The 25,343-nt window shown below is 39.9% G+C and overlaps 1 protein-coding gene across 10 annotated transcripts; it reads left to right on the forward strand.

The window, feature by feature from the left end:
- The first annotated feature begins 47 nt into the window (after nt 1–47).
- On the forward strand, nt 48–25,094 carry LOC124878426 (coiled-coil domain-containing protein 158-like). Of its 10 annotated transcripts, none has more exons than XM_047382363.1 (23): nt 283–493; nt 587–644; nt 4,524–4,654; nt 6,933–7,120; nt 7,209–7,315; nt 7,392–7,704; nt 7,802–7,854; nt 9,536–9,646; nt 9,796–9,877; nt 10,086–10,205; nt 13,485–13,628; nt 13,776–13,970; nt 14,048–14,216; nt 18,277–18,429; nt 18,647–18,759; nt 19,525–19,683; nt 19,862–19,954; nt 20,455–20,577; nt 20,905–21,053; nt 21,947–22,009; nt 22,171–22,229; nt 23,160–23,295; nt 24,877–25,094. In XM_047382363.1, exons 1-22 carry the CDS (start codon nt 388–390, stop codon nt 23,273–23,275), a joined length of 2,805 nt encoding a protein of 934 aa, XP_047238319.1. In that variant the 5' UTR covers nt 283–387; the 3' UTR covers nt 23,276–23,295; nt 24,877–25,094. The 10 variants fall into 10 exon arrangements, with proteins under 10 accessions (XP_047238322.1, XP_047238319.1, XP_047238318.1 ...); XM_047382362.1 differs by lacking the exon at nt 24,877–25,094 and adding an exon at nt 23,470–24,282; XM_047382364.1 differs by lacking the exon at nt 24,877–25,094 and adding an exon at nt 23,470–24,282 and having other exon boundaries at nt 21,950–22,009.
- Nucleotides 25,095–25,343: the final 249 nt, after the last annotated feature.

The following is a 25,343-nucleotide window of genomic DNA, read 5'->3' on the forward strand; positions in this document are numbered from 1 at the left end:
AACTACGTTAACCGTCATGCAACCCTCGAAATGAAACGTCATGACTCCTTGGTTTGTTGTTTGTTTCAAAGTGTCGTTGGCGCTAACTAGCGCGAATGTCAATAGCCTCCAGGTTCCTGAGCAAGCGAACAGCTAACTGCTTTTTTCTGGCTGAGTTCCGACTAAGTAGAATAGAAAACATACTCAGTATTTGTCTTGGACTTACAAACGGTTGCCGTAAAACGTGCGACGAAATATTTAAGAAATGAATTTGGACTTCTGCTAACAGTTAGCCGAGTAAGTCTCTGACGCTGTTTCCATGGAGATTAAACCTAAAGACGACCCATTGGCTGTTGTTTTGGGGTAATTTTTTTTCTACTATTATTTTTGTATTCATGTAAAGAGAAAATGTCGAATTTAAATCCCTCAGAGCTCCTGGAGCTACCTGTTGATAACGATTGTTACCCTGTAACTTATGACGACTCTCCTGCAGGAAATAAACAAACAGAAACGGGTAAGCTAATGAAAGTTTGATTTTTAACTTATTTATCTTGTCTTTATGGCCACAGGGTTATTTGGTAGTTAATGTGTTCTCTTTATTTTACAGTAACCCAACACACCTCCTTTAGGCTGAGATTCAGCAGTCTGACTCTGGATGAGCTCAGGTAATGCTGCTGAAAACCTCAGTTATTATGTTTGGATGTTGCTCCGCCATTCACAATCAAATCAGTTTGTAACTTTATTGTTCACTAAATAGTGTACAAGTATACAAGACAGCGTTTCTCTGGGATTCATAACAATTGAGTGTGAAAAAAACATTAAATAGACCGATAATCAATGCAAATATACATCCACTTCTGAGGTCTGTATTCAGTGTTTGTCCTGCCGAACATTGATCAGAACCGATCAAGGGAAAATTGGTTAATTCGGATCTCTTGCCGATTGATTGATGCATTTTTACCTAAAGCAATACCGCAACATATGACATGTTGGAGTACCGTTTGCCTGATGGTAGTTCTAAAAGTTAATGGAGAGGGTGTGGGAAGTTTCTGACAATTTTCAGAGCCCTGCTCATCTAAAACAGATCCTGGACAAAGGATGGGGTTATTCTGGTGACTTTCTCATCTCCCCTCACTGTCTTCATGTTGGTGCTGGAACACCACGCTCAGAAAAGGTTCTCCAGCGCTTCTTCCGCCAAAGCACTGTACAATGTTGTGAAGATGATGTTGTTGGCGGTGATGATTGTTTCAGTTTTCTGTAGTGAAGTGCCTGCTGAGCCCATTTTGCAATTTGGGTGACGTTCTTTAACCAGGTGAGGTCATCAGAGATCTTTACTCTGAGGAACTTAATGCTATAGCCTCTCTCCAGCTTAAAAGTCTCTCAGTTAGTCAGATCATCCTTCTATTCCCACCAGCCTTTTTCTTTGGTTTCCTCCTGGACCTTAGTTTTTGTATTTACTATTTTTTATTAAAGTCAAATTGTTAATTTTTACTTCCCTGCCTCCTCCCTGCATTTGGGTCCTGCTCTACAAATAAAATGTGTTCATCTTAAAACCTTGCTGCCATTGCAGTCTGTGGCGACTGTGGCTCAGTAGGAAGAGTAGTTGTCTTGCAATCAGAAGGTTGTGGGTTTGATTCCAGCTTCCTTCTGCCATATGTCGATGTGCCCCTGGGCAAGGCACTTAACCTCAAGTTGCCTACTGATCTGCGTATCGGTGTATGAATGTGTGAGTGCGATTGGGTGAATGTGGCTCTAGTGTAAAGCGGTTTGAGGGGTCTGTATGACTGGAAAAGCGCTATGTAAGTTCAGTCCACTTACTCTCTCTACTGCACAATTGCTTCTGCTGAGGGATGCGCGTTTGAGTTCAGACCATTGGGAGTTAATAATCATCTCCTTGGTTTTGTCCAGACTGAGTCTGAGGTTAATGCCTCTGTATGGAGCTAAATTGGGGCCGTAAAGTTTGTTCAAACGAAAAAAATTTGAACCTGAAAAATAAAAGTTTGTTCAAAAGAAAAACATTTCCCTGGTTGCCCCGTATGCCAGTTTCCCCCTGGCTGTGCGTCACTTCACTAAATGAAGACCAAACACGTTGAAATCAAAAATGCACCAGAAACCGAAACCCGAGTCCAGTCCATGTGAAAACAAGTCCAGGCGTTGGAAAATGGAATAGATATTCAGAAAATACCGGCTCGTTTTGCATCTGGTTTCATTCCTGCCGCTTAGTATGGCGGTTCTTTTGCTTTATGTTGAGAGCATGGGAAATCTCCAACACGGACTTAAAATGCTGTGCAAATCTGTCAAGATTTTCATATTTTCTCTTCTGAGATGCGCGCTGTGTATTTATGTAAGCTGCTTCTATCGGTGAAGCATGTTATCTTTCAAAACCAATCACATATATATACAGGTGCTTCTCAAAATATTAGCATATTGTGATAAAGTTCATTATTTTCCATAATGTCATGATGAAAATTTAACATTCATATATTTTAGATTCATTGCACACTAACTGAAATATTTCAGGTCTTTTATTGTCTTAATACGGATGATTGTGGCATACAGCTCATGAAAACCCAAAATTCTTATCTCACAAAATTAGCATATCATTAAAAGGGTCTCTAAACGAGCTATGAACCTAATCATCTGAATCAATGAGTTAACTCTAAACACCTGCAAAAGATTCCTGAGGCCTTTAAAACTCCCAGCCTGGTTCATCACTCAAAACCCCAATCATGGGTAAGACTGCCGACCTGACTGCTGTCCAGAAGGCCACTATTGACACCCTCAAGCAAGAGGGTAAGACACAGAAAGAAATTTCTGAACGAATAGGCTGTTCCCAGAGTGCTGTATCAAGGCACCTCAGTGGGAAGTCTGTGGGAAGGAAAAAGTGTGGCAGAAAACGCTGCACAACGAGAAGAGGTGACCGGACCCTGAGGAAGATTGTGGAGAAGGGCCGATTCCAGACCTTGGGGGACCTGCGGAAGCAGTGGACTGAGTCTGGAGTAGAAACATCCAGAACCACCGTGCACAGGCGTGTACAGGAAATGGGCTACAGGTGCCGCATTCCCCAGGTCAAGCCACTTTTGAATCAGAAACAGCGGCAGAAGCGCCTGACCTGGGCTACAGAGAAGCAGCACTGGACTGTTGCTCAGTGGTCCAAAGTACTTTTTTCGGATGAAAGCAAATTCTGCATGTCATTCGGAAATCAAGGTGCCAGAGTCTGGAGGAAGACTGGGGAGAAGGAAATGCCAAAATGCCAGAAGTCCAGTGTCAAGTACCCACAGTCAGTGATGGTCTGGGGTGCCGTGTCAGCTGCTGGTGTTGGTCCACTGTGTTTTATCAAGGACAGGGTCAATGCAGCTAGAAATATGAAATATGCTAATTTTGTGAGATAGGAATTTTGGGTTTTCATGAGCTGTATGCCAAAATCATCCGTATTAAGACAATAAAAGACCTGAAATATTTCAGTTAGTGTGCAATGAATCTAAAATATATGAATGTTAAATTTTCATCATGACATTATGGAAAATAATGAACTTTATCACAATATGCTAATATTTTGAGAAGCACCTGTAGAATATCGATGATGTATTACAGATAATTCCAGTTCCCACGGTCCCTGAATGCAACAGCTGGGAACATGTTCAGCCGCTGTGTTGAGCTGTCAGTCATGATTCTGCACCCCCGTGATCTGAGGCCCCGCCCCCCACGCCAAAACAGGGCCAAAAGTTTGAAACCGGAAAAGAAATCTGCAAGTTCGAAAAAAAAACTTGAATATGAAAAGTAGTTTTGAACTTATTTTTTTCCAGTTTCACATCTGTTTTTTTGTTTTGTTTGTTTTTTTCAGTAGCAAAACGTCTTTTTTCAGTTTTCAAATTTTTTTGGGAGGATGTTCAAAATAATTTTTCAGGTTCAAATGTTGTTTTTTTTAACAAACTTTTTTTTTCAGGTTCAATTTTTTTTCGTTTGAACAAACTTTATGGCCCCAATTTAGCTCCATACCTCTGTCCTAGCGTCTTTTCATTAATGCAAAAATCTAGAGTAGTTTCATTCTTGAATCCAATCTGAAGCTGATTATACAGAACTAGTATAATAATAATATTAATAAAACAACTAAACAATATCTACATCTTAGCATCAGAAATGGTACTTGACATTTACAGTAAAAGTTCCTGAACAGCCCTTCTGTGTGTGTTGTTGGGTAACAGGGATGTCTGTATTTCCCTCACAAACCTGTTTTATCTGTGACCTGCCTTCAGAGAAGTGGAAAACGATTTATAGATGACTGGAAAAAATAATTTAGAGAAGTTAGTGGAAATGAAACATTATTTGGTTGAGTTGCTACATACATTAGAAAACGAGGTGTAAAACAGCTTGTTTAATCCTCAAAATAGTTTACAGCTTGTTATATTGTAAATGATTTAAATTTGTATTTTTTGATGAAAAGTTGTGAAAAATAAATATTTCTCCCAAAGAATGAATGTCTGCAGAAATACATCTAAAACATCAGTTTATAGAGAGATGACAGGTGTGCATTTTCTGGGCAGTGAGCAGCTTGAGAGACGAACCAAGGAAACACAAAAACTACAAGAGGAGGTTGAAAATGCAACCAGAAAAGCTCTGAGGAGGTTTGGGTGCACTGACAGAAACAGTTCACCTGGACAAAAGTGCTCCAAAAGTAGGTTTTAATGCATGTTTTTAAACATTACCATGTCTTGCAAAATTATTTATTCCCCTTGAACTTTTCCTCCTTTTGTGACTTTGCAACCACAAACGTCTATTTCAGTATTTCAGTAACAGAGATTTGTGTGGTGGACATCTGATAGTTATCCTGTCAACCTGTCAACAGATTCTCCAACCCGAGTTGTGTTTATCTGCAGCTCCTCCAGAGTTACTATGGGCTTCTTTGATAAATTCTCTCCTTGTCCAGCCTGTCAGGGTGGATAGCCATGTCTTGGTAGCTTTGCTGCTGTGTCATACTTTTCCCAGTTTTGGATGATGAGATTTTCAAATCTTAAGGTTCTGTTTTATTACCTAACCCAGCTTTAAACCCTGACCTGTCTGGTTTGTTCCTTGGTCTTCATGATGCTGTTTGTTCACGAATGTTCGCTTACAAACGTTTGAGGTCTTGACAGAACACTTGTGTTTCTACAGAGATTGAATCAGAATCAGGAAAAACTTTATTGCCAGTTAGTGTTTCACACGTACGAGGAATTTGCTTTGGTGGTGAAGTGCTACACATTCAGTTGACAGTGCTATAAGAATAGAGAAAAGTAGTGCAACGTTTTGTAGAGAAGAGCACTGTGGCAAATATTAAAAATATACAATAAAAACAATATAAAATTAAGTTAAATAGTATTTACATGTGCTGAGATATTTGATTTATTTGCAAGGGGGAAGTATCAGTGGGGGACCAGGGTCTTGTTAATGAGGTTAGCTGCAGACGGGAAGAAACTGTTTTTATGGCGAGACGTTTTGGTCCTGATGGACCGCAGTTTGTGTCCAGGGTGGGAGGGTTCGGCTGTTTTATTTCCTGCTCGCATCCGAGTCCTGGAGGCATTCAGTTGCTGAAGAGAAGGAAGATTGCAGCCAATCACCCTCTCTGCAGAGCAAACGATACGCTGCAGCCTGCCCTTGTCCCTGATGGTGGCAGCAGCGTACCAGATGGCGTTGGAGGAGGTGAGGATGGACTAAATGATGGTGGAGTAGAAGTACACCATCATCGTCTTTGGCAGGTTGAACTTCTTCAGCTGTCGCATGAAGTATATTCTCTGCTGAACCTTCTTGGTGAGGGAGGTGATGTTCAGCTCCCATTTGAGATCCTGAGCGATGATGGTGCCCAGGAAACCAAAAGGAGGCCACAATGGTGACTGGAGAGTCACACAAGATGATGGGGGTGGGTGGGGCTGTGCTCTTTCTGAAGTCCCTGGTCATCTCCACTGTTTTCAGAGCGTTGAGCTCCACACTGTTCTGGCTGATGGTCATCAGATGGTCAATCCCCCTCCTGTAGGCAGACACATCCCCCTCAGAGATGAGCCCAGTGAGGGTGGTGTCATCCGCAAACTTCAGGACCTTGATGGACAGGTGACTGGAGGTGCAGCTGTTGGTTTACAGGGAGAAGAGCAGAAGGGAAAGAGCACAGGCTTGTGGGGAACAGGTGCTGATGGTCCTGGGATCAGAGAGACGTTTTCCCAGCTTCACGTGTTGCTTCCTGTCTGTCAGGATGTCTGTGATCCACCTGCAGGTGGAAATCAGGCACGCTCAGCTGGGAGAGCTTGTCCTGCAGCAGGACTGAGATGATGGTGTTGAAAGCAGAGCTGAAGTCCACAAACAGGATACTGGGGAGTCCAGGTACTCCAGGATATAGTGCAGGGCCATGTTAATTCCATCATCCACTGACCGATGGTTCTGTAGGCAAATGACGCACAGCTGGATTATATCATAGTTAGATGATTTCTGAAGGCAGGTGATTTCCCTGGATTTAACTTCAAGGTATCAGGGTAAATGAAGCAGAAAAACCAATGTCACAAGACGTCTTAAAGCTGTTTGTTAAAAATGTTTAAAACCATCTGTCATTTTTTTTTTCTGCTTCACAATGATTTGTTGCCTTGTGTTGCTGGTTGATGTTGGTGGTTGAAACCTGATGGAATGTGATAAAGGGGTTTAAGGGGTGTGAAGACTTTTGCAAGGCAATGCACAGCACGAGATCCTGTTTATTGTGTAGCAGTTGAAAAGAAATGTGCATTATGTAAGGATCTGTTTTGTCACTCTTAAAAACACTCAGAGGATAATGTAGAGAATGAAAACAGTACACTTCGGACTTGTGAAATAGAAATGTTTCTAAAGAATAACAGAGAAGCAAATACTCAGTCTGCTTAACACATTCCTTTTCTGCACCCTTCAGTTTCGACGGCATACACACAATATATTTTAAACTTAATTTTCACTAATGGCAGATGACTCAGCTGAAGAATCCACTGGTTGTTCAGCCCACGAGCAGGCAGTGACTCAGGCTGTTGTCTGCTGTCTGGATCCTTCAAAACTGGATGAGGTCTGGCGAGACAGAGGCTCATGTGAAACGCAGGCGTTGGAAAATGGAATAGATAACTGTCTTGAACAGCTGTCGGGTTTACAGCTTAACAAGGTTTATACTTTCACTCCAGTCATTAATTTTATGTGGTATTACGTTGATGATCTTTGCCTAATGTGGTACATTACCTTCTCAAACAAAGGCACACAGTGATAAACAAGAGACATTTTGTCCCCAAAGAGCCATCATGAACTTGCAGATTAAACTGCACGAAGCTCGGCTGGAGAAGGACTTCCTGTCTGACCAGAGGTAAACACACAGATAATTCATTCCTGTTAAGAATGTGCTCTAATTTACTTTGACCCACAGATCATTTTACTGTTAGGTTGAAGGACTCAAGGAAACATGTCGATCAGATGAAGAAGACGCTGCGCTTGTTGGAAGAGCTTCAGAACATCAAAAGGTCTGCGGACGAGAAGCTCCAAGAGACAGAAAACGAGGCGTCGGCACTTCACAGGAAAGTTGAATTGTTGGAAAAGTCTGTACAAAAAGTTTACCAGACGCTATACGAGAAGCAGCCTGGGCACAATTCAACTTGTAATAAAACTGAGAAGCATCAAGAACCACTACAGTCTGCAGCTCATGCATATGAAAATTTCAGCAAGGATGCAGACAAGCAACACCAGATAATTATTTTAGTAAGTACTAAAACTCAACAAAGGATTACCTTCAGTACATCTAAGTTTCCCGTCTGAAAATACAGCTTGATGGTTTTTTTCTTCTCTCCCATACCAGTCAAAGGAACAACAAAGGAACGAAGAATACGAAGGATTAAATGAACAAGGAAGGTATAGGATATGCCTCAGTGTTTTTCTTAGTTATTAATAAATATTAATTTGTCAGTTAAATAACATGTTCCATCACCATCTTTAAATCATTTGTTTTCTCTTAAGTCTCTTAATTTGTTTTTCATTTAAATGCAGAGATAAAAAAAAACAAACCAATACTCCAGAAAAAACACATATAAAAGTTATTGATTTGCATTTTCCCTGAATGGAAAAAGTATCTGATTTCCCCACAAAACCGAGCTGTAGTCAGTCATCAAGTTTGCACGCATCTCGTGAGAGATTTTGTAGAGTATTTGGATGCCACACAGCAAAGTTTCAGTTTTCCCATAGGTCTAGGTTTGTACCTTCAGTTAATATCAAGCTGGAAAACCCATCAAAACCCATATTAAGTGTTCTGTCTAAAGAAGGAAAGCTGTTTTCTCTGGTTTTATGGCACATTGTCCGTTTCATTGGCCTCTGAATGCGAGACGCTGTCCTCGAAAAACACCCCAAAATCATAATGTTTCCAGCTCTGTGCTTGAGTGTGGAGGACGGTGTTTTCAGGCCATACTCCATGTTTCTCTTCCTTCAAACTGTGTGAGTTGACTGTATACCAAAGAGCCTCATCTGACCCCATCATGTTCTGCTAAGCGTCTGCCTTCCTTAGCAGGGAACTGCAGGATTTCAGTCCATTATAGCGTATTACCAATGATTTTCAGCGTGACTGTGGTCCCAACTACCTTCAAATCAACAAGCTCCTCACATCTTGAGCTGATTCCTCACCCCATGAGGTAAGATCTAGGCAGACCGAGGATAACCGATGGCCCTTTTATAGTTTCTGCTTTTTCCCAAAAAATTCTACAAACGGTTGCCAACTTCTCACCATGTTTCATTTTAGATGGTTTTGTAGCTCATTCCAGCCTCGTGCAGATCTATCATCTTGTGCCTGATGTCCTTTGAAAGCTCTTTGGATATGCCCACCGTGGTGGTTGGGTTCAAATAATCTGATCCTGACGATAGGTGTGCTTTGCCTAAAAATGAGTTAAACAGGAATATGTTTAATTGGTTATTTCATTAGTCTGTGGAAGTCCAAATTCTTGTTAGGTTGTTTGTGATTACATATTTATTTCATTCATTGATGTCCATATCAATGTTTAACTGTTATTTATTGTATTTTTCTGGATTACATTCTGTTTTTTTCACGTTAAAATTAAATAACATGGAATTCTAGATGTTTGTGAGAACTTTAAAAATATGGGATGAAATACTTATTTTCCCTCCTTTTTTGTATCATTTCTGGTAAACGTTATGCTCTCAAAAACAATGCAAGTATTGCTGTTTTTGTTAATAACTGGGCGATCCTCATCGTGTCATCTCGGTGTCACACAGGGTTTGGAAACAAACTATTTCAGCAGCTTTCCTTACTCTCTTTTTATGTTTTTACAGTATGTTCCAGCTGCATTACACATTAAGGCCCATATCTTGGCAAAATCAACATTGAAACTGACACTATCTGGGTTGACCACAAACAGGAAGCTAATGCAAATAGGTTACTATTAACTGTTTGCTGATGATGAATATACATCTCAATGAGCTTCATCCACAGCAGTGCTCCAATCAAATCCTGTCAAACAGAAATAAGTAATGCTTTGTTTCAGTCGTGGCAATGGTATTAAACTATCTGCACGTCTCCTTGTCCCAGGGTGGAGGACCTGATTACAAGTCTTCACCAGGAGATGGCGATGTTGACTGACAAACTGAGCTCATCAAAACACAGCATTGTGAATTTATGTGCCAAGTTGGAGCTGCTAAAGTAAATCTCCAAGTGTTGAATGTGTTTATGTTTGTTGCTAATTGAAACCACTTCTACTGTGGTCAGAATCTCATGTTGATTTAAATTAGGACATTTTAGACCAAGTTTCTAAACATATACCAAACCATTAAACCAGTCTGTCTCTGTAGACATCTGGCTGAGAGACAGACCTCGCTGTACCGCTGTCAGATTAGTGGACTGGAGTCAACCGTCTCCAGCTATAACCATAAGGTAAAGAATCATATCGTGATGTTATCAGAAACAGTGATAGAATTAATTACATTGTTTCCTACAACTTTACTAGTTGGTCTGTCTCCTGTCTGGTTTATCAAACATCACAGTCAACATGTGGACTTTGAAGGCACGTCATGAAAATGCTCCCTATGCCAAAGCAAGCCTCTTCATCTTGGGTTTGTGACTTCTGTTTGTGCTGTTGTAGGTTGGTTGTCTGGAGAAGGAAATCCTCGAGATTCAGACTCAACTATTTACCACCCAGAAAGAGAGAGACCAGTCTCTGCATCAGGCAAAAGAGCTGCAGTCACAGCTTCAACAACTTAAAGTATGACAATAAATCCTACTTGTGTCGCCTCAATCCTGTCTTGCCGTGCTGTTAAAAATCTACCTACACACTCTTGTTTCAGTAGACGAAGGAAAAACAGTCTGAGTAATTTAAGCAGCAGTTTACTACATGATGTAACACTTCCTAAGCAGTCTAAAAAATGTCTGAACATTATCCAAATATGTTCTAGGTCTGTATGAGTATCGATGGAAGAATATTTATTTAACTTTCCTGTTGTCTAAGTTGTATCCACCTATCAGGGCATCTGTTTGTGTGTCCATATGTGCATTTGTCTGACGTATATTTGGGGTAAATAGATTCATAAACTTGCATCTGTAAATTTCAATCCATCCATCCACTGGTCAACCCTTCCTTCTTGTTAATGTTTTATTTCTGGCTTCATCTATGATGCCTGACCAATTTAGAAATATCTACCATAAATTCATATTGATGTTTTATACAGTATTTATACCTTTAAAACCTGTTGCTGCCGATGACTTGATGTTCTCTCTATAGATGATACTGTTGGCGCTGTGTTTCTGTGTTTAATCGCCTCTCTCTCCTTGACAAAGTCATCGCAATAGCTGCTACTGCTGCTTTACTTTTTATTTAAAATAGAAAGTACTCCTTGACCAGAACCTCTGATTTTCTGTGCATTAGTTCTGTCTTCTCACCCCCCCCAGTCAGTCGTGCAGATGGACACCCACATTGAGCCAGGTTCTGGTGGAGGGTACTGTCTGTTAAAAGAGGAGTTTTCCTTTCCATTGTCACCACATCCTCACTCAGGTAGAGGGGAGTGCTGCAAAGTCAGTGACTTGAAATAATTGGCTGGGTTCCCTTGGAAAACCTTTTTACCAGTTAGCATCGTAAACAAACCTTGACTGTGTTTTATAACTGGGATCAAGGCAGATTTTGAATCTGTCTTAATGTTTTTATCTACCTGCATATAAACTGGATGTGTTAGTTTTGAAAAGCGCCTTGAGACGAGAATTGTTTTGAATTGGCGCTGTGTGAACAAATGCAGTTAAAAATTTGAATAAAAATGATATAAGAACTGGAAATTTGATAATAGAAACGTATAAGACTAACATTAAATGTGTGTAGGAACCTTGTATTTGTGAGTAAATGAGAACCAACATCTCATCTTAATGAAACGTAGGCTCACGCAGATTTACAAGTTTTATTAGCTTCATCAGGCTTCAGTTTTGCATCTTATTTCGTTTTTTAAACTGTGATAGTAGAAGGATTGAGTTAAAAAGCAGATCATTAGATGTGCCTCTGTGAAGAAAGCCTTCATCATTTGTGTAAGGTAAAATGCCAGAGCCTGTAAAGCTGCAGTTATCTTCATTGATAATGCAGACATGTTGTTTACTAAAAGTGGCCACAGAGCTGGTGAGTGAATCCAGTTGGGTCCTGTTAGATTTAAATAATTAAATACTGTTTGTTCAGGCAGTGTAAATTGAGCTCCATCACAATACATCAACAGGTGTCTGTGCCAGTCTATTGATCAGCAGTTTCCTTTCTGCGCATCTATTTTTAAACGCTCTTAGTTTATTGGAATAAACTTCCCCAGCCATACTTTGCTGCATCCCCTTTTTCATTCTTTGCTGTCCCAGCTTCTCCTCCTCACTCTGTGATTCAATCATTTTCTTGTGTGTCATTGATTTCGCTCTTTCCTGGACTCTTGGTTTTCATTATGCTCTCTCTGGCTGACTCCGGCTTTCCATGTTAGCGTGTGGAAGTCCAATAGAACCATACTACCAAACATAAGATACTGAAATGTGACCGTGTAAATTGTAGATATTGATCACTTTACTTCTGTCAACAAAATGATGACAGTCAAGAAGTAGACTTTCAATATATTTCCTACTTCCTCCTCAAAACCATGAAGGCACCAAAGAAAGTTAGAATCAACTAATTGGGCTCATTGATGTCTGTTGAGCTATTCAGAAAAACAGCTGTTAGATTTTAAGAAGTTTATTTTTTTTCTAAATCTAAGGAACCTGAGCATTTTGGCCAGATACTCTATGTTATTTACAGTGCCTTTCAAAAGACGTTTAGAGTAGGCTTAGGATTTAAAACAAATTTAGAATCTTTGAACATCTCTCAGAGCACTGCTACATCCTTCCTCTGAAAATGGAAAGAGTATGGCACAGCTGCAAAATACCAAGACGTGGTCATCATCCTGAAAGGATAGACTGGCCAAAGAGCTTTTATCAGAGGCACAGCCAAGAGGCCCACACACACTCGAGAGTAGCTGCAGAAATTTACAGCTCAGTAGGGAGAATCTGTTGTTACGACATGCTCTAAAGTGTCACAAAATTGGCCTTTATGGAAGAGGAGCAAGAACAAAGCCATTGTTGAAAAAAATAAATAAATCATAAGTAGTGCACTTCCTATTGCCACAAGCCATGTACATGAACGAAGGGCTTTGGTCAGATGAGACCTAAATGCAAGTTTTTTGGCCTTCTAGGAAAACATTATATGTGGTAGAAAACTGAAACCTAACACCACCCTGACCACATCATCTCCAGGGTGAAATGTGGTGATGGCAGCATCATACTATGGGAATACTTCTCTTCAGCTGGAACAGGAAAGCTGGCCAGAGTTGATGTGGATATGGTTGGAGGAAAACAGGGAAATCCCAAAAGAATACCTGTTAGAGGCTGCAGAAATGACTGCTGCAGACGTTTACCTTCCAGCAGGACAACAACCCTAAACATACAACCAGAGCTACAGAACAATGGTTTAAATCGAAGCATGTTCAATTGTCAGAATGGCCCAGTCAAAGTACAGACCTAATTCCAATTGAAAATTTGTGGCAAATTGTTCACAGGTCCTCCTTTTTCAAACTGACTGTTTTTCTAAGAGGAGTGGGAAAAATCTCAGTCTCTAAAAGGCCAAAGCTTGTCGAGACATACCCCTAACAATTTGCAGGTGTAATTGCAGTGAAATATTGTTCTACAAACAATTTATTCATAGGGGCTGAAATCAAATGCATAGCACACTTTTCAGATGATCATTTTAATAAGCATTCAAAACTATGTGTTTCTGTTCTTCCATTTAACAATTTTGTACTCATTTCAATACAATACATTTCAGTCTATTACGGTAAATTGACAAAGTGTAAAAAAGTTCAAGGATTATGATTCATTTTGCAGCACTTCTTTCAAAATCATGAGAGTATAGGAACAAAACAAAATGAGATATGTAGGAATATGTTTTTGTTTTTGCCCATTTACATTTCATCAAACCTCTGTTTTTCCCCTTTTCATGCAGTCTTTCTGTGAGAAGCAGCAGCTTGAACTCTGTGAAGATACAAAGGTTCTGAGTAAACAGCTGGGCTTGGCCAGGAAGCAGCTTTGCAAAGCTGGAGAGGAGAAGTCCTACCTACAGGCGCTTTTAGAGCAAAGGTCACAGGAGGTAAGGAAATTCCAGCAGGACGTCTGCAGGAAAAAGACAAGAAATGTTACTTCATTAACAGTAACACCAGCAGGTTCTCCAATTGATAACTTACCTGCCTGTCACTGAGGACATTCTATCCAACTTTATTCTTAACATCTTGTTCAGCGCCAGACTCTGCAGGCTGAGCAAGAAGCTCTGATCCTGAAGCTGGCTGACAGAGAAAAGATCATTGACATTGTGAGGCTGCAGATCGAGAGCAGCATCCAGACGACAACGCAGCACAGCGACACAATAACCAAGCTTCAGCAGGAGAACAGCTTCCTCATCAACCAGCATAAACAGGACATTCAGCTTCTCAAAGTCAGAAGAAGAAACATAATAAAACATAATTGATTTTCCTGTCTGTTTAACTGACTGAATTTCTTCTTTCTGATCAGGCTGAACTAGTCCAAAATAAGTCTGACTTGGTGTGTTTGGAGCGGGAGAGGCAGCAGCTGCAGGCCTCTCTTACCGAGCAGAACCAGCGGATTCAGCAGGAGACTCTAGAGAAACAGCAAGTTATCAAACAGCTGGAGCTGCAGCGAATGCAGCTTTTCGATCTTATTAGTAGGTTCTGTTTATTTCACCACAAAGAGGACTGCTACAGCTTAGTTCTGTTGTACTAAATTTAAAATTTGTGGTAAGATTGAAACCATTGCAATGGAAAGGAATTCGCCCTCTTATAGAGTTCTTCTGTTTTTGCTTTTGTTTTTTAGTCACACTTCCCTGTTTGAGATCATCAAACACATTTTTAGCAGTCAGAGATTACCTTAGTAAATACAAAATACAATTTTCAAATGATGACTCCTTTTATTAGAGTAAAACATTTATCTGCCTGACCCGTAGAATCAAGAAATCACTTGTATAGAACCTCTCTGACAATATGAAGACGGCTAAAATATCTCATAAAGCAACATATGCCCCAATGTAAAGAAATTCAAAAAACATGACAAACAAATGTTTATCAGACAGAAATTAATCACAAAGCCATTTTTAAGGACTGGGACTCCAGTGAACCACATTAAGAGCCATTCTCCACAAATAGAGAAAAATGGAACAGTGATGAATCTCCCCAGGATTGGCCGGCCTCCAAAAATTACTCCAAGTACATCAACCTCCAGGAGGTAACAGACGAACCCAGAACAACACCTAAAGCACTGCAGGCTTCACTCGTCTCAGTGAATGTCAGTTTTCATGATTCAACAATAAGAAAGACTGGGCAAAAATTGCATCAATGGGAGATTTAGGAGACCAAAACCATTGCTCGCCTAAAAGAACAGCCAACAACTCATCTCACATTTGCCAAACAGCTTCAACTGAGTCAGAAGGGCCCTGAAAGCTATTACAAGTACATTCAATTCAATTCAGTTTATTTATATAGCGCCAATTCACAACACATGTTGTCTCAAGGCACTTCACAAAAGTCAGGTACATACATTCCAATTAATCCTAACCATTGAACAGTGCAGTCAGATTCAGTTATTTATTCAAATTGGATAAAAAGTTTTCCTGTCTAAGGAAACCCAGCAGATTGCATCCAGTCAGTGACTTGCAGCATTCACTCCCCCTGGATGAGCATGTAGAGACAGTGGACAGTCACTGGCGTTGACTTTGCAGCAATCCCTCATACTGAGCATGCATGTAGCGACAGCGGAGAGGAAAAACTCCCTCTTAACAGGAAGAAACCTCCAGCAGAACCAGGCTCAGTGTGAGCGGCCATCTGCCACGACCCACTGGGGGTTTGAGAGAACAGAGCAGAGACACAAAAAGAACAAAGTAGCACTGATCGAGGAGTACTTTCTACGGGAAGGAAAAGTAAATGTTAATGGATGTAGCTCCTTTAGTCGTTTCACCTAGAAAGAAAGAACAGATAAACTCTGAGCCAGTTTTCAAGATTAGAGTCTGAAAGAGAGCACATATAATTAGTTACAGTAAAAGCTCAGTCAGTAGCTATGTCTAGGAGAGAGAAAGGGTTAAACACTGAAAGACAGGGCCATGTGGATCATCGGTAGAGGGTGAGCATTAAGTTGTTGCCAGCAGAAGCTCGGACGATTTCCCTCTCCAGAAAGGTGTCACAGGCAGACACAGAGCCAGGCCAGGTGTAGCTTCTAGGAAGAGAATAGAGAGAACAAAGTTAAAAGCTGAAATAACAGCAAATAATGAAAAATTGGAGAGTAGTATGAAAATGTAGCGAAGAAGGTGAAAGTGGTCGTTATGTCCTCCAGCAGCCTAAGCCTATAGCAGCATAACTACACAGATAGTTTCAGTTCAGATTATTTAGTTAAACGACGCTTATTTACAACAATGTCGTCTCAAGGAACCCCACAAAGGGTCCCACTGATGGTCATTGTTATAATAAAAACCACAAGGATTGGGATACCTCTCTCTGTCAGACTGATTATAACCATTGGAAAAGAGAAGGGGTCATACAGGTAGCAGAAATGGAGGGTGTGTTTGCACCTCAACCATAAATGAGCCAGTTTAGGCTAAACTTGACTCCCCCTTACTCCAACCAACAGGGAGGGAGCCTTCCTCCTTCCCTGATAACCTAAGCCACTCTAACTATAAGCTTTATCAAAAAGGAAAGTTTTAAGCCTAGCCTTAAAAGTAGACAGGGTGTCTGCCTCACGGACTAAAACTGGGAGCTGGTTTCACAGGAGAGGAGCCTGATAACTAAAGGATCTGCCTCCCATTCTACTTCTAGAGACTCTAGGAACCACCAGTAAACCTGCAGTCTGAGAACGAAGTGCTCTGTTAGGAACATATGGAACAATCAGATCTCTGATGTATGATGGAGCTAGATCATTAAGGGCTTTATATGTGAGGAGGAGAATTTTAAATTCTATTCTGGATTTAACAGGGAGCCAATGAAGGGAAGCTAAAATAGGAGAAATATGATCTCTTTTTAATTTTCATCAGAACTCTTGCTGCAGCAATTTAAATCAGCTGAAGGATTTTAACTGCATTTTGTGGACATCCTGATAGTAAAGAATTACAATAGTCCAACCTTGAAGTAACAAATGCATGGACTAGTTTTTTAGCGTCACTCCTGGATAGGATATTACTAATTTTGGCAATGTTCTGGAGGTGAAAGAAGGAAATCCTAGAAACCTGTTTAATATGGGATTTAAATGACATGTCCTGGTCAAAAATAACACCAAGGTTTTTTACTTTATTACCAGAGGTCAATTTAATGCTGTCCAGGTTAAGTGATTGACTAAGCAGTTTCTTTTTTAAAGACTCCAGTCCAAAGACGACAACTTCTGTCTCGTCTGAATTTAGAAGCAAAACATTTTAAGTTATCCAAGTTTTTATGTCTTCAAGAGATGCTTGTAGTCTAACTAACTGGTTGGGCTCATCAGGATTCATGGATAAGTAAAGCTGAGTGTCATCAGCGTAACAGTGAAAATTTATCCCATGCTGCCTGATAATTTGACCTATTGGAAGCATATATATAGTAAAGAGAATTGGCCCAAGTACTGAACCCTGTGGTACTCCACAATTAACCCTGGAGTTTAAAGATGATTTATCATTTACATGAACAAACTGGAATCTGTCAGACAAATAAGATTTAAACCAGCCTAGTGCTGCTCCCCTGATCCCTACAGCATATTCCAGCCTTTTTAAGAGAATATTATGATCGACTGTATCAAATGCAGCACTGAGATCGAACAGAACCAGAACAGACACAAGTCCATTATCTGAGGCCATAAGAATATCATTAGTGACTTTCAGCAGAGCTGTTTCAGTGCTATGATGAGCTCTGAAGCCTGACTGAAACTCTTCATCAGAAAATACACCAAGGCTGGTTATGGTTTTCCTTCAACAATGACTTTATTATTGCCACTCCTACATAATTGTCAGATTTATGGAGTACATGGCTAATAGATTCCCTGTAAACAGATTTTCCCACCTGAGCTGTGGATCTTTACAGGTGCCCCAGAGTTAACATGTGCTTCTTGGCTGCTTCTGATCATTTCTTTCCTTCCCTGTCAGTTTATATGGACGACTTAGATTCATGGATTTAACAGTGCTATGTGAGACATTCAAAGCTTGGGATATTTTTCAAAAAAACTTAATCCTACTTGGAACTTTTCCACAACATTATTCCTGACTTCTCTGCTGTGTTCCTTGGTCTTCATAATGCTGTTTGGTGATAAATGTTCTCTGACAAACATCTGAAGACTGTACAGAACAGCTCGATTTATACACAAATAAAATCCCATTACAATACATTAACGTTTATGGTTTTAACTGGACAAATTTCACAATATTTTATTGGGTATTAATACATTTGCAATGCACAGTTTATTGTTTTACCAAATGTTTTTTCAAATGATTATTCATTATCGTTGCAAATTTATGGTACCTTTAACTCTGACCCAAAGGCTGCAGCAGTCAGACCCTATAAATAATGTGACTTATAGTTCACACAGTGTTTCCTAGACAGAGATCAGTTCTTGTGCCAGATCAAATCATCTTTTTTTCCAGCTGTATTAACCAAACAGTGAACTGTCTTTGGTATGTTTACAATGTCAACCAAGCCCTTCTACCTTTGCATTTGTTTGGTTATATGTAATCAGTTGTTCTTTGGATGCTACGTGTGTTTTTGTGGGAACGCTTTCAGAGGAGCATGAGGAGCTGCAACGGCTTCACAGCTGCAAGAACGAGGAGCACGAGGGTGTGGTGCTGAAACTTCAGAGCCAGCTAAGAAGTGCCCATGATGAGCTCGATAAGATCAGATGTGGACTAAAGACCCTCGGAGCAGCCAATGGACATGGTTTGAGTCACATTTCCATTTTAAACTGAACTAAAGTAAAAGGCCTGATGAATGAAGTACATTTTGAGAAAATGTTTTCTCATATGATGAAGAGCAAAATCAACAGTTAATTATTAGGTAACATTATTGAAATCTAGAAACCTGATTATTTCTTTAAGGCTTTGAGAATACAACAATGTCTCGTTTATCCAGTTAAATAAAACTGTGGCTGTGTCAGGCATCCAGGTGGCTTTGGACATGCAGGAGGAGATCACTGCCAGAAGAGAGGAGGTTGACTCCTTGCAAACGAGAATCCAGCATTTGGAGGAGAAGGTGGAGAAACTGCAACAGGTTAAAGCACCGCTACATTTAAACTTTCAACTTAATACCTTATTATTAGACATCAGTCTAACAATAACAACAAATTTATATTTTTCTTGTGCAGTCCTGTTCCTTTGTATACATTATATATAACGGAACAGGAGTCTGGAAAAATGTGTAAAAATCTTGATTTTAAGTATTTTCCAGTTCTGGATAGGTATGAAAAAGAAGATGGTCCGGATTAATATTAGGATTTTCCATCCATCCATCCGTCCGTCCGTCTGTCCATCCATCCATCCATCCGTCTGTCCATCCATCCATCCGTCTGTCCATCCGTCCGTCCATCCGTCCGTCCGTCCATCCATCCATCCGTCCATCCCTCCATCCATCCGTCCGTCCGTCCATCCCTCCATCCCTCCATCCATCCCTCCATCCATCCATCCGTCCGTCCATCCATCCGTCCATCCCTCCATCCATCCATCCATCCATCCCTCCATCCGTCCGTCCATCCATCCGTCCATCCCTCCATCCGTCCATCCCTCCATCCATCCATCCGTCCATCCCTCCATCCATCCATCCAATTTCTTTACAGTTGGAGTTTTTGCAGATTCCATATTTAGAAACTAACATATATAGGAACATCTGCTGTAAATTCATTGTGAAATTTTGTTTTTATATTTTAAAATGGGCAACAAATGGACTGAGAACTAGACTGAGTATTCGAGTCTGGAAAAGTGTGAACCCCTGTATTAGGTAACATTGCCATTTCGTTTTTTTTATTTTATTCCTTTTCAGGAAAAGTGCCGCCAGAACCTGGAGACTCACCGTCAGCTTCAGGAACTCACCTTTGTCAGGGAGGAAAAGAGACAACTTGCCAGTGAACTGAAGGTCCTTCGCTCCAAAGACCATCAGTTAAGGGAGCGGATTAGTGAGCTGGAAGCGATCCTTCACAAGGTGAAACATATAGAGTTAGCACACACTGTCAAATAAAGCCATAAATATCCTTCTAAAACTAAACCTGTCTAAAATAAAAACAGGCTTCTATTGAAACAACACAGAACATTTACACTGAAACGTTCTTCCTTATGTGTCATTCTCTGTCTGGAAATCTTTCTCTTATATGTTCCCAAAGATGTGGGAAAGCTTGGCAAACTGTCAGGATTTCCTCCAGCTGAGAGAGCAGGAGTATTTTCGCCTGAAACTGCAACATGCTGTGAACCTAAAGGTAAATTTACTCACACCCAGTACACCAAAACCTTTTAAAAGGAGGAATCTTCACAAAGTTTCCAAAAACTTATGTCTTAACTTTTTAAAAAAGGACTTCATTTTGATTTTGTTTAAAATATCTAACAGAACAAAAGGCTGAATAAATGTTTTGCTAATTTATTAAAATGATATGGATAATATAGGAATACCCAATTTACCTCACCCTGTGTTATGGTACAGAGATTAGCAGTGGAGACACACTCCTATGCAGACAAATAATGGACTGTTGGAGGAACCCAGAGTCCCAGAAAACCCATCAATGCATGAAGAAAACAAACTTCACACAGAAAAGCACCAACACAGATTCAAATCAAGACCGTTTAAACTGAGATTTTAGAGCTAACCGCTGTGTAGCCCATATTTCACTTCTTTCATTGTTGCACAAAATAATAAAAAAACTGAAAAGGTTCTTAAAGATTTCACAGTATTTCTTTATTCATAAACTTTTCCTTTCTGCAGGAACTCCCGGGTCAGAATTTGTTCGCACTTTCGACTGTATCTCCACCTGAACTGAACTCAGGGACTCCATCCACACAGACCGCCACACCCTCCTCCCAGTACCCCTACAACACCCAGATCAAGGTACGGGTCAGAACCCTCCCCACATCTCAGTAGATCCATCCTATTGAGCTGGGAATCATTTTTAAAAGGCAGCACAGAACTGAGCTCAGCACATCTGCTTTGTCTTTAAATCAGAAACACAAAAAATTACATTCCTGCTACATGAGGGGAAATCGGGCAGTAATTTCAACACAGCTGTGAACTACTGCTGAGACCGCAGTGTCTGTGGATTAAAGCTGATCAAATAAGTTTTGGATAAAAGTCACAAAGTGTAATTTGTAAGACTTCAATTCAAGATTACTGTAACTCTTCATTTACTTCCTCCCTTTCTTTGGATGTTGAATGCAGGAGAATTGTGCCTGCGAGTTCAGATCTTTCATCAAAAAGATGCAAGCAGCGATTTCAGACAATCTCAGACCACACACCGATAAGAGCGCCGTCAGCAGCTGCTTCCACAGGAGGAGGTCTGCTCCGGAGAGACAGTTCACAGCCACTTTGTACGTCTGACTCTGTTCTCTCACACTGCGAGGATTAGCTTCTTACCTATCGCAGCCGAGGTCACATTTAAAAACCATGCGATGCTGCTGATTGCGCAAGAAGTCAGTGGAATGCAGGAGGAGATGGTTTGGATCCATATGATTGGTTTCATTGAGCATACTGTGTTGCAAAGCTTCTGCAGTCATATGCTACTGATAATCTATGGGTGTTGTTCTAGAAAATCTTTGCATGAATTCTTTAGTGTTTTCTACTTCTACACGAAGCAGTGCTGAAAACACAGAATGAAGTCAAACCTCTTAATAATTTCTAAAATTAATCTTCTCAAACTGAACTATTTCCTGTCAGTAACAACATATCACTGAAGCTACAAATGGCCGACCTACATTTGTCCACGTTCATTCAAACAGGAAACCTCCTAATAGATGGCACTTTACCACGTCACCTCCTCGGGTCCCCAACTTTGACAATTTCATTTAAATGGAGTGGACATTCTTTCTAGAAATTAATGAGACTTAAAATACCTCACTGTCGCCAGTAGATAAAACAGGGGAAGCAGCTTTTAGATGGAAAGGAACAGCATATTCATCACATCCGAAAAAAACAAACAATAGGAAATCTCAAAAGATTAAACATTTATCTGACCTTAACTCTTAAAATATAATTGAATAAATACAATGGGCTTTAATTTGAGACACACATTTGAAGGTGGACAAAAACACAGTTTATTCTCAACCAACTTAAATATCAACAATCTGATTACAGTAATAAAGTAGATCTGTACATTTTAAAACCATTGAAAGAAAAAATCCTTTTTTATATCTATAACCTAACTCAACAGGAAAACCTATTCATGATCCACAAGATATTAATAATGTTCTTCTTTCACCCAAAGCAGTGCTGAGCAGGAGGAAGGAGTAAACGCCTTCTCCAGACCGAGGAGAAAAACGTGTTGCAGGTAGGGAGGCTGTCCTTTATCTTTCCAAAAGTGTTCAGTATAACTGATTGTGTTTTAGAAGATGATCCCAGCAATCCCACTCCTGATTTTTTTCACCCTTACAACATGATACACAGCAATGTGATGTAACATGAGTGTGTTTGTGCTAACGCTGCATACAGCGAGCCACGTTTTCTGATGGCAACACAGCCGAACGGGCAACCAGACAACGACAGAGACGGTGAGTTTATCGAATCAGCCTGTTGTCTTTGTGTTTTCACATTATTCCAGATATTTTAGATGTGTTTTTTTCTGACAGAGCCAGTGTCGACATATTTTCAGTTCACCGGTTGCGCTAAGTTTCCAGTTTTTCTTCCCTTTGGAAAAGAAACAGCCCTGCAGCATCACAGATCCTCTACTATACTTTGCATTGGGCATTAAGTGGATTTCCACATATTTCTCCTTTGTTTTACAACACATCCACCTGCAGTGTTTGTTACCAAATAGCTCAACTTCATTCTGACCAAAGCACATATTTCCAGTTAAACTCCCAGTAGTGTTTAGCAAACTCCACGTTTACATTTGCGATGCTGCGACAGTAAATGCTTCCTGGCATGCCTCCCAATCAATCAGCTGGCCCTTACACAGTGGTTGCTATGGAGACTTGTTGACTCCATGATGCCTCTCTGTTGCACTTCTCCAACAGTAAGCCTTGGAGAAATTATTTTAACCTGCCTTGCCTTCGTCCTCACTTTGTGGGATGGCAAAATAAATATGGGTCCTTGTGTCACATCATGTTTGTACCCCATGGAAACATGATGACTTCTAATAAATAGTTTCCAGGCAAAGTAAAGTATAAAAAAAAGCTACATCATTAAGTGGAATTTTCATGGGTGTCAATAATTGGGGTGTCATTGATTTGTTAATGTATGATTTTGTTTTTTCCCCCATGGAATAAATTTATTCAGATTAAAGATGAGATCTTTCTAATATTTGAAGAGCGAGATTTTGCTTCGGCAATTAAAGTTTTATTCATACCAAGAATTTCTTTTACACATCTTTATCAGGGCTGTGAACTCCTGATAAGGAGCTTTGTAGCTACTGGCAAAGGCAAATACAGGATGTTCCAGGACATTGTTCAAATCCCTGATGGATGTTCTGACTTTTCTAGGCCCTTTTACCTCAAGTCCAGTGAACGCAGAAAAGCTCACCACGTTCCCACAAATGCTGTCACTGGGCCGCAGGTCACCTGTCCACACCCTGCTGACCTCTAACCCAAACAGCTAGCACAAAGACTCCTCACATTTGTAAGTTAATTAAGTTTCAGATAAGAATTTATGAACCTGTGACAGATTGTGTTTGTGCATGACTCAGACCGAATCAGTTTTTAATTAACGTAATCCAGAGAGTCTAGCATCTCCCATGAGGAGTCCATTTTCTGTGTGGAAATTGTAATTAACAACAGACACCTATTTTTACAGATGGAGACATTTGGGGGCTTTTTTCAATATACTGAACTGAGATTCACTCTGAACTTTAAGAAGCTGCCTAATGTCCGCCCAAAAGACAAATATTTAAAGCTGACCATTAAGAGATGATGGGCAGATTGGAGAAATAAATAAATGAATGCATAAAAATGTTTGTTAAAACATTTTACATTGCTGTTGATGTTATTTGTTTTTTACAGAATACAAATGTATTTGATCACTGAAGATTTTGTAAACCAAATGTTTTGTTTTTCTCATAAAGTGTTTGAATTTGTTATTTACTGTCAAGCTGGAAATGTTGAATAAAAGAAATATATACTTCATAACTCAAACTATTTACAACACACATTACATATTACACAAATTCTTTAGACATCTTGTATTCAGCGAGTCTACGGTGAACAAGAAACCTTCTGTTACAATGTTCTCAGAGCGCTGCCAGAGTTAGAGATGTTTGGTCGTAAGACATAAAGACACATTTGGTGAAAACCAAACACAGCATAGCAGAAGAATCTCCTCATATAAACTGTCAAGCACGGCGGTGGAGGGTTGATGATTTGGGTTTGCCTTACAGCCGGGGGAATTATGATGATCCCAAACAAAAAAACTGATTGAAAGGGGAAAAGAACGGCCTGGTTCAAGTCTAGACCTCGGCCTGATTATAATTCTGATGAGGAACATTTGGTAGTTTTGGATAAACAAATACATGAAAGCATCAAATGTTTGAAAGAAAGTTTTAAAGATAGGTGATCTGCAATTGAGTTTGGTTTTTTATTAATAAAATAATAAAAATATTTTGACATGTTAGTTTGTTTGTCTGAGATTATAACTTACTGATTTTTAGACCTCATAAAAACTTTGAAAAATGTTTTGCTATGTTCTGATGCATAAACCATCAAAACTGAGAGAGGGTTTTCCTTTCTTTTGGTTTTCATCCCTCTACCCTGTTAAAGAAGTTAATACTCATTATTAAAAAACTTTTAAATTGTCCATTGAAGCTGATCCTAACATGAAACAGCAAATGACTCAGTCTGTGCTGACTTCTACTCTACTTATATAGTATTATCATTCAGGTTTAAGTAGTTTTCTTTATATATTTGATCCAAACTGTCATTTTAAAATCTGCATATTTTCTATCCTTTATTTCAGAATAACATTAACTAACAGCATTGGTTACCTGCTGCCTCTTCCTGTTACAGCAACATCAGTCTTTGTCTTTTTTTGTATCTCTTTCTATGCTTTAAAGCCCAATTTCTTAGACTTTACAACTCAGTTGTGAATTTATTCAGCACATATTACTGTTTATTTTGTAGTTATATGCGGAAGGATTGATTTGTCTTCACCTTTTGTGCTTTCTTTGGCAAAATAAATGACTGCTCCTTCCTGTTTTGGCTGTGACAGGTTTTCATCTTTGACACTCGAAACAGTTCTTCATATAAATGTGGAAACTGGGTAAAAACAGTGCTGAGGCGGCACGGCGCTGATGGTGTAGGGGTTAAGCGCGCGACCATGTACGGAGGCAACAGTCCTCGAGGCGGCTGTCCCGGGTTCAAGTCCCGACATTTACCGAATGTCTCCCCCTCTCTCTACCCCCTCTTAAAAACAAAAAAAACAAAACAGTGCTGAGGGGAACTGTCAGAAGATCTGCGTTGTGTTCATTATCTGTGTTTGTTCTGATGTAACAGCAACATTCAGCTTATCTAATCTTGTCTCAAACTACGTCTTACGGGATGGGAGAGACGGACTGTTTACTGAAAAGTCTTGCTGCTGTTCTGAGTCCTTTAAATGCTCATTTAAAACGATTTGTTTTTGCAAATACTTTTAAATTATTTATATTGTAAAGCTGTTTCTGGGGCTTGGATCAAGGG

Source organism: Girardinichthys multiradiatus, chromosome 12, assembly GCF_021462225.1.
Source record: "Girardinichthys multiradiatus isolate DD_20200921_A chromosome 12, DD_fGirMul_XY1, whole genome shotgun sequence".
NCBI classification, from domain to species: domain Eukaryota; kingdom Metazoa; phylum Chordata; class Actinopteri; order Cyprinodontiformes; family Goodeidae; genus Girardinichthys; species Girardinichthys multiradiatus.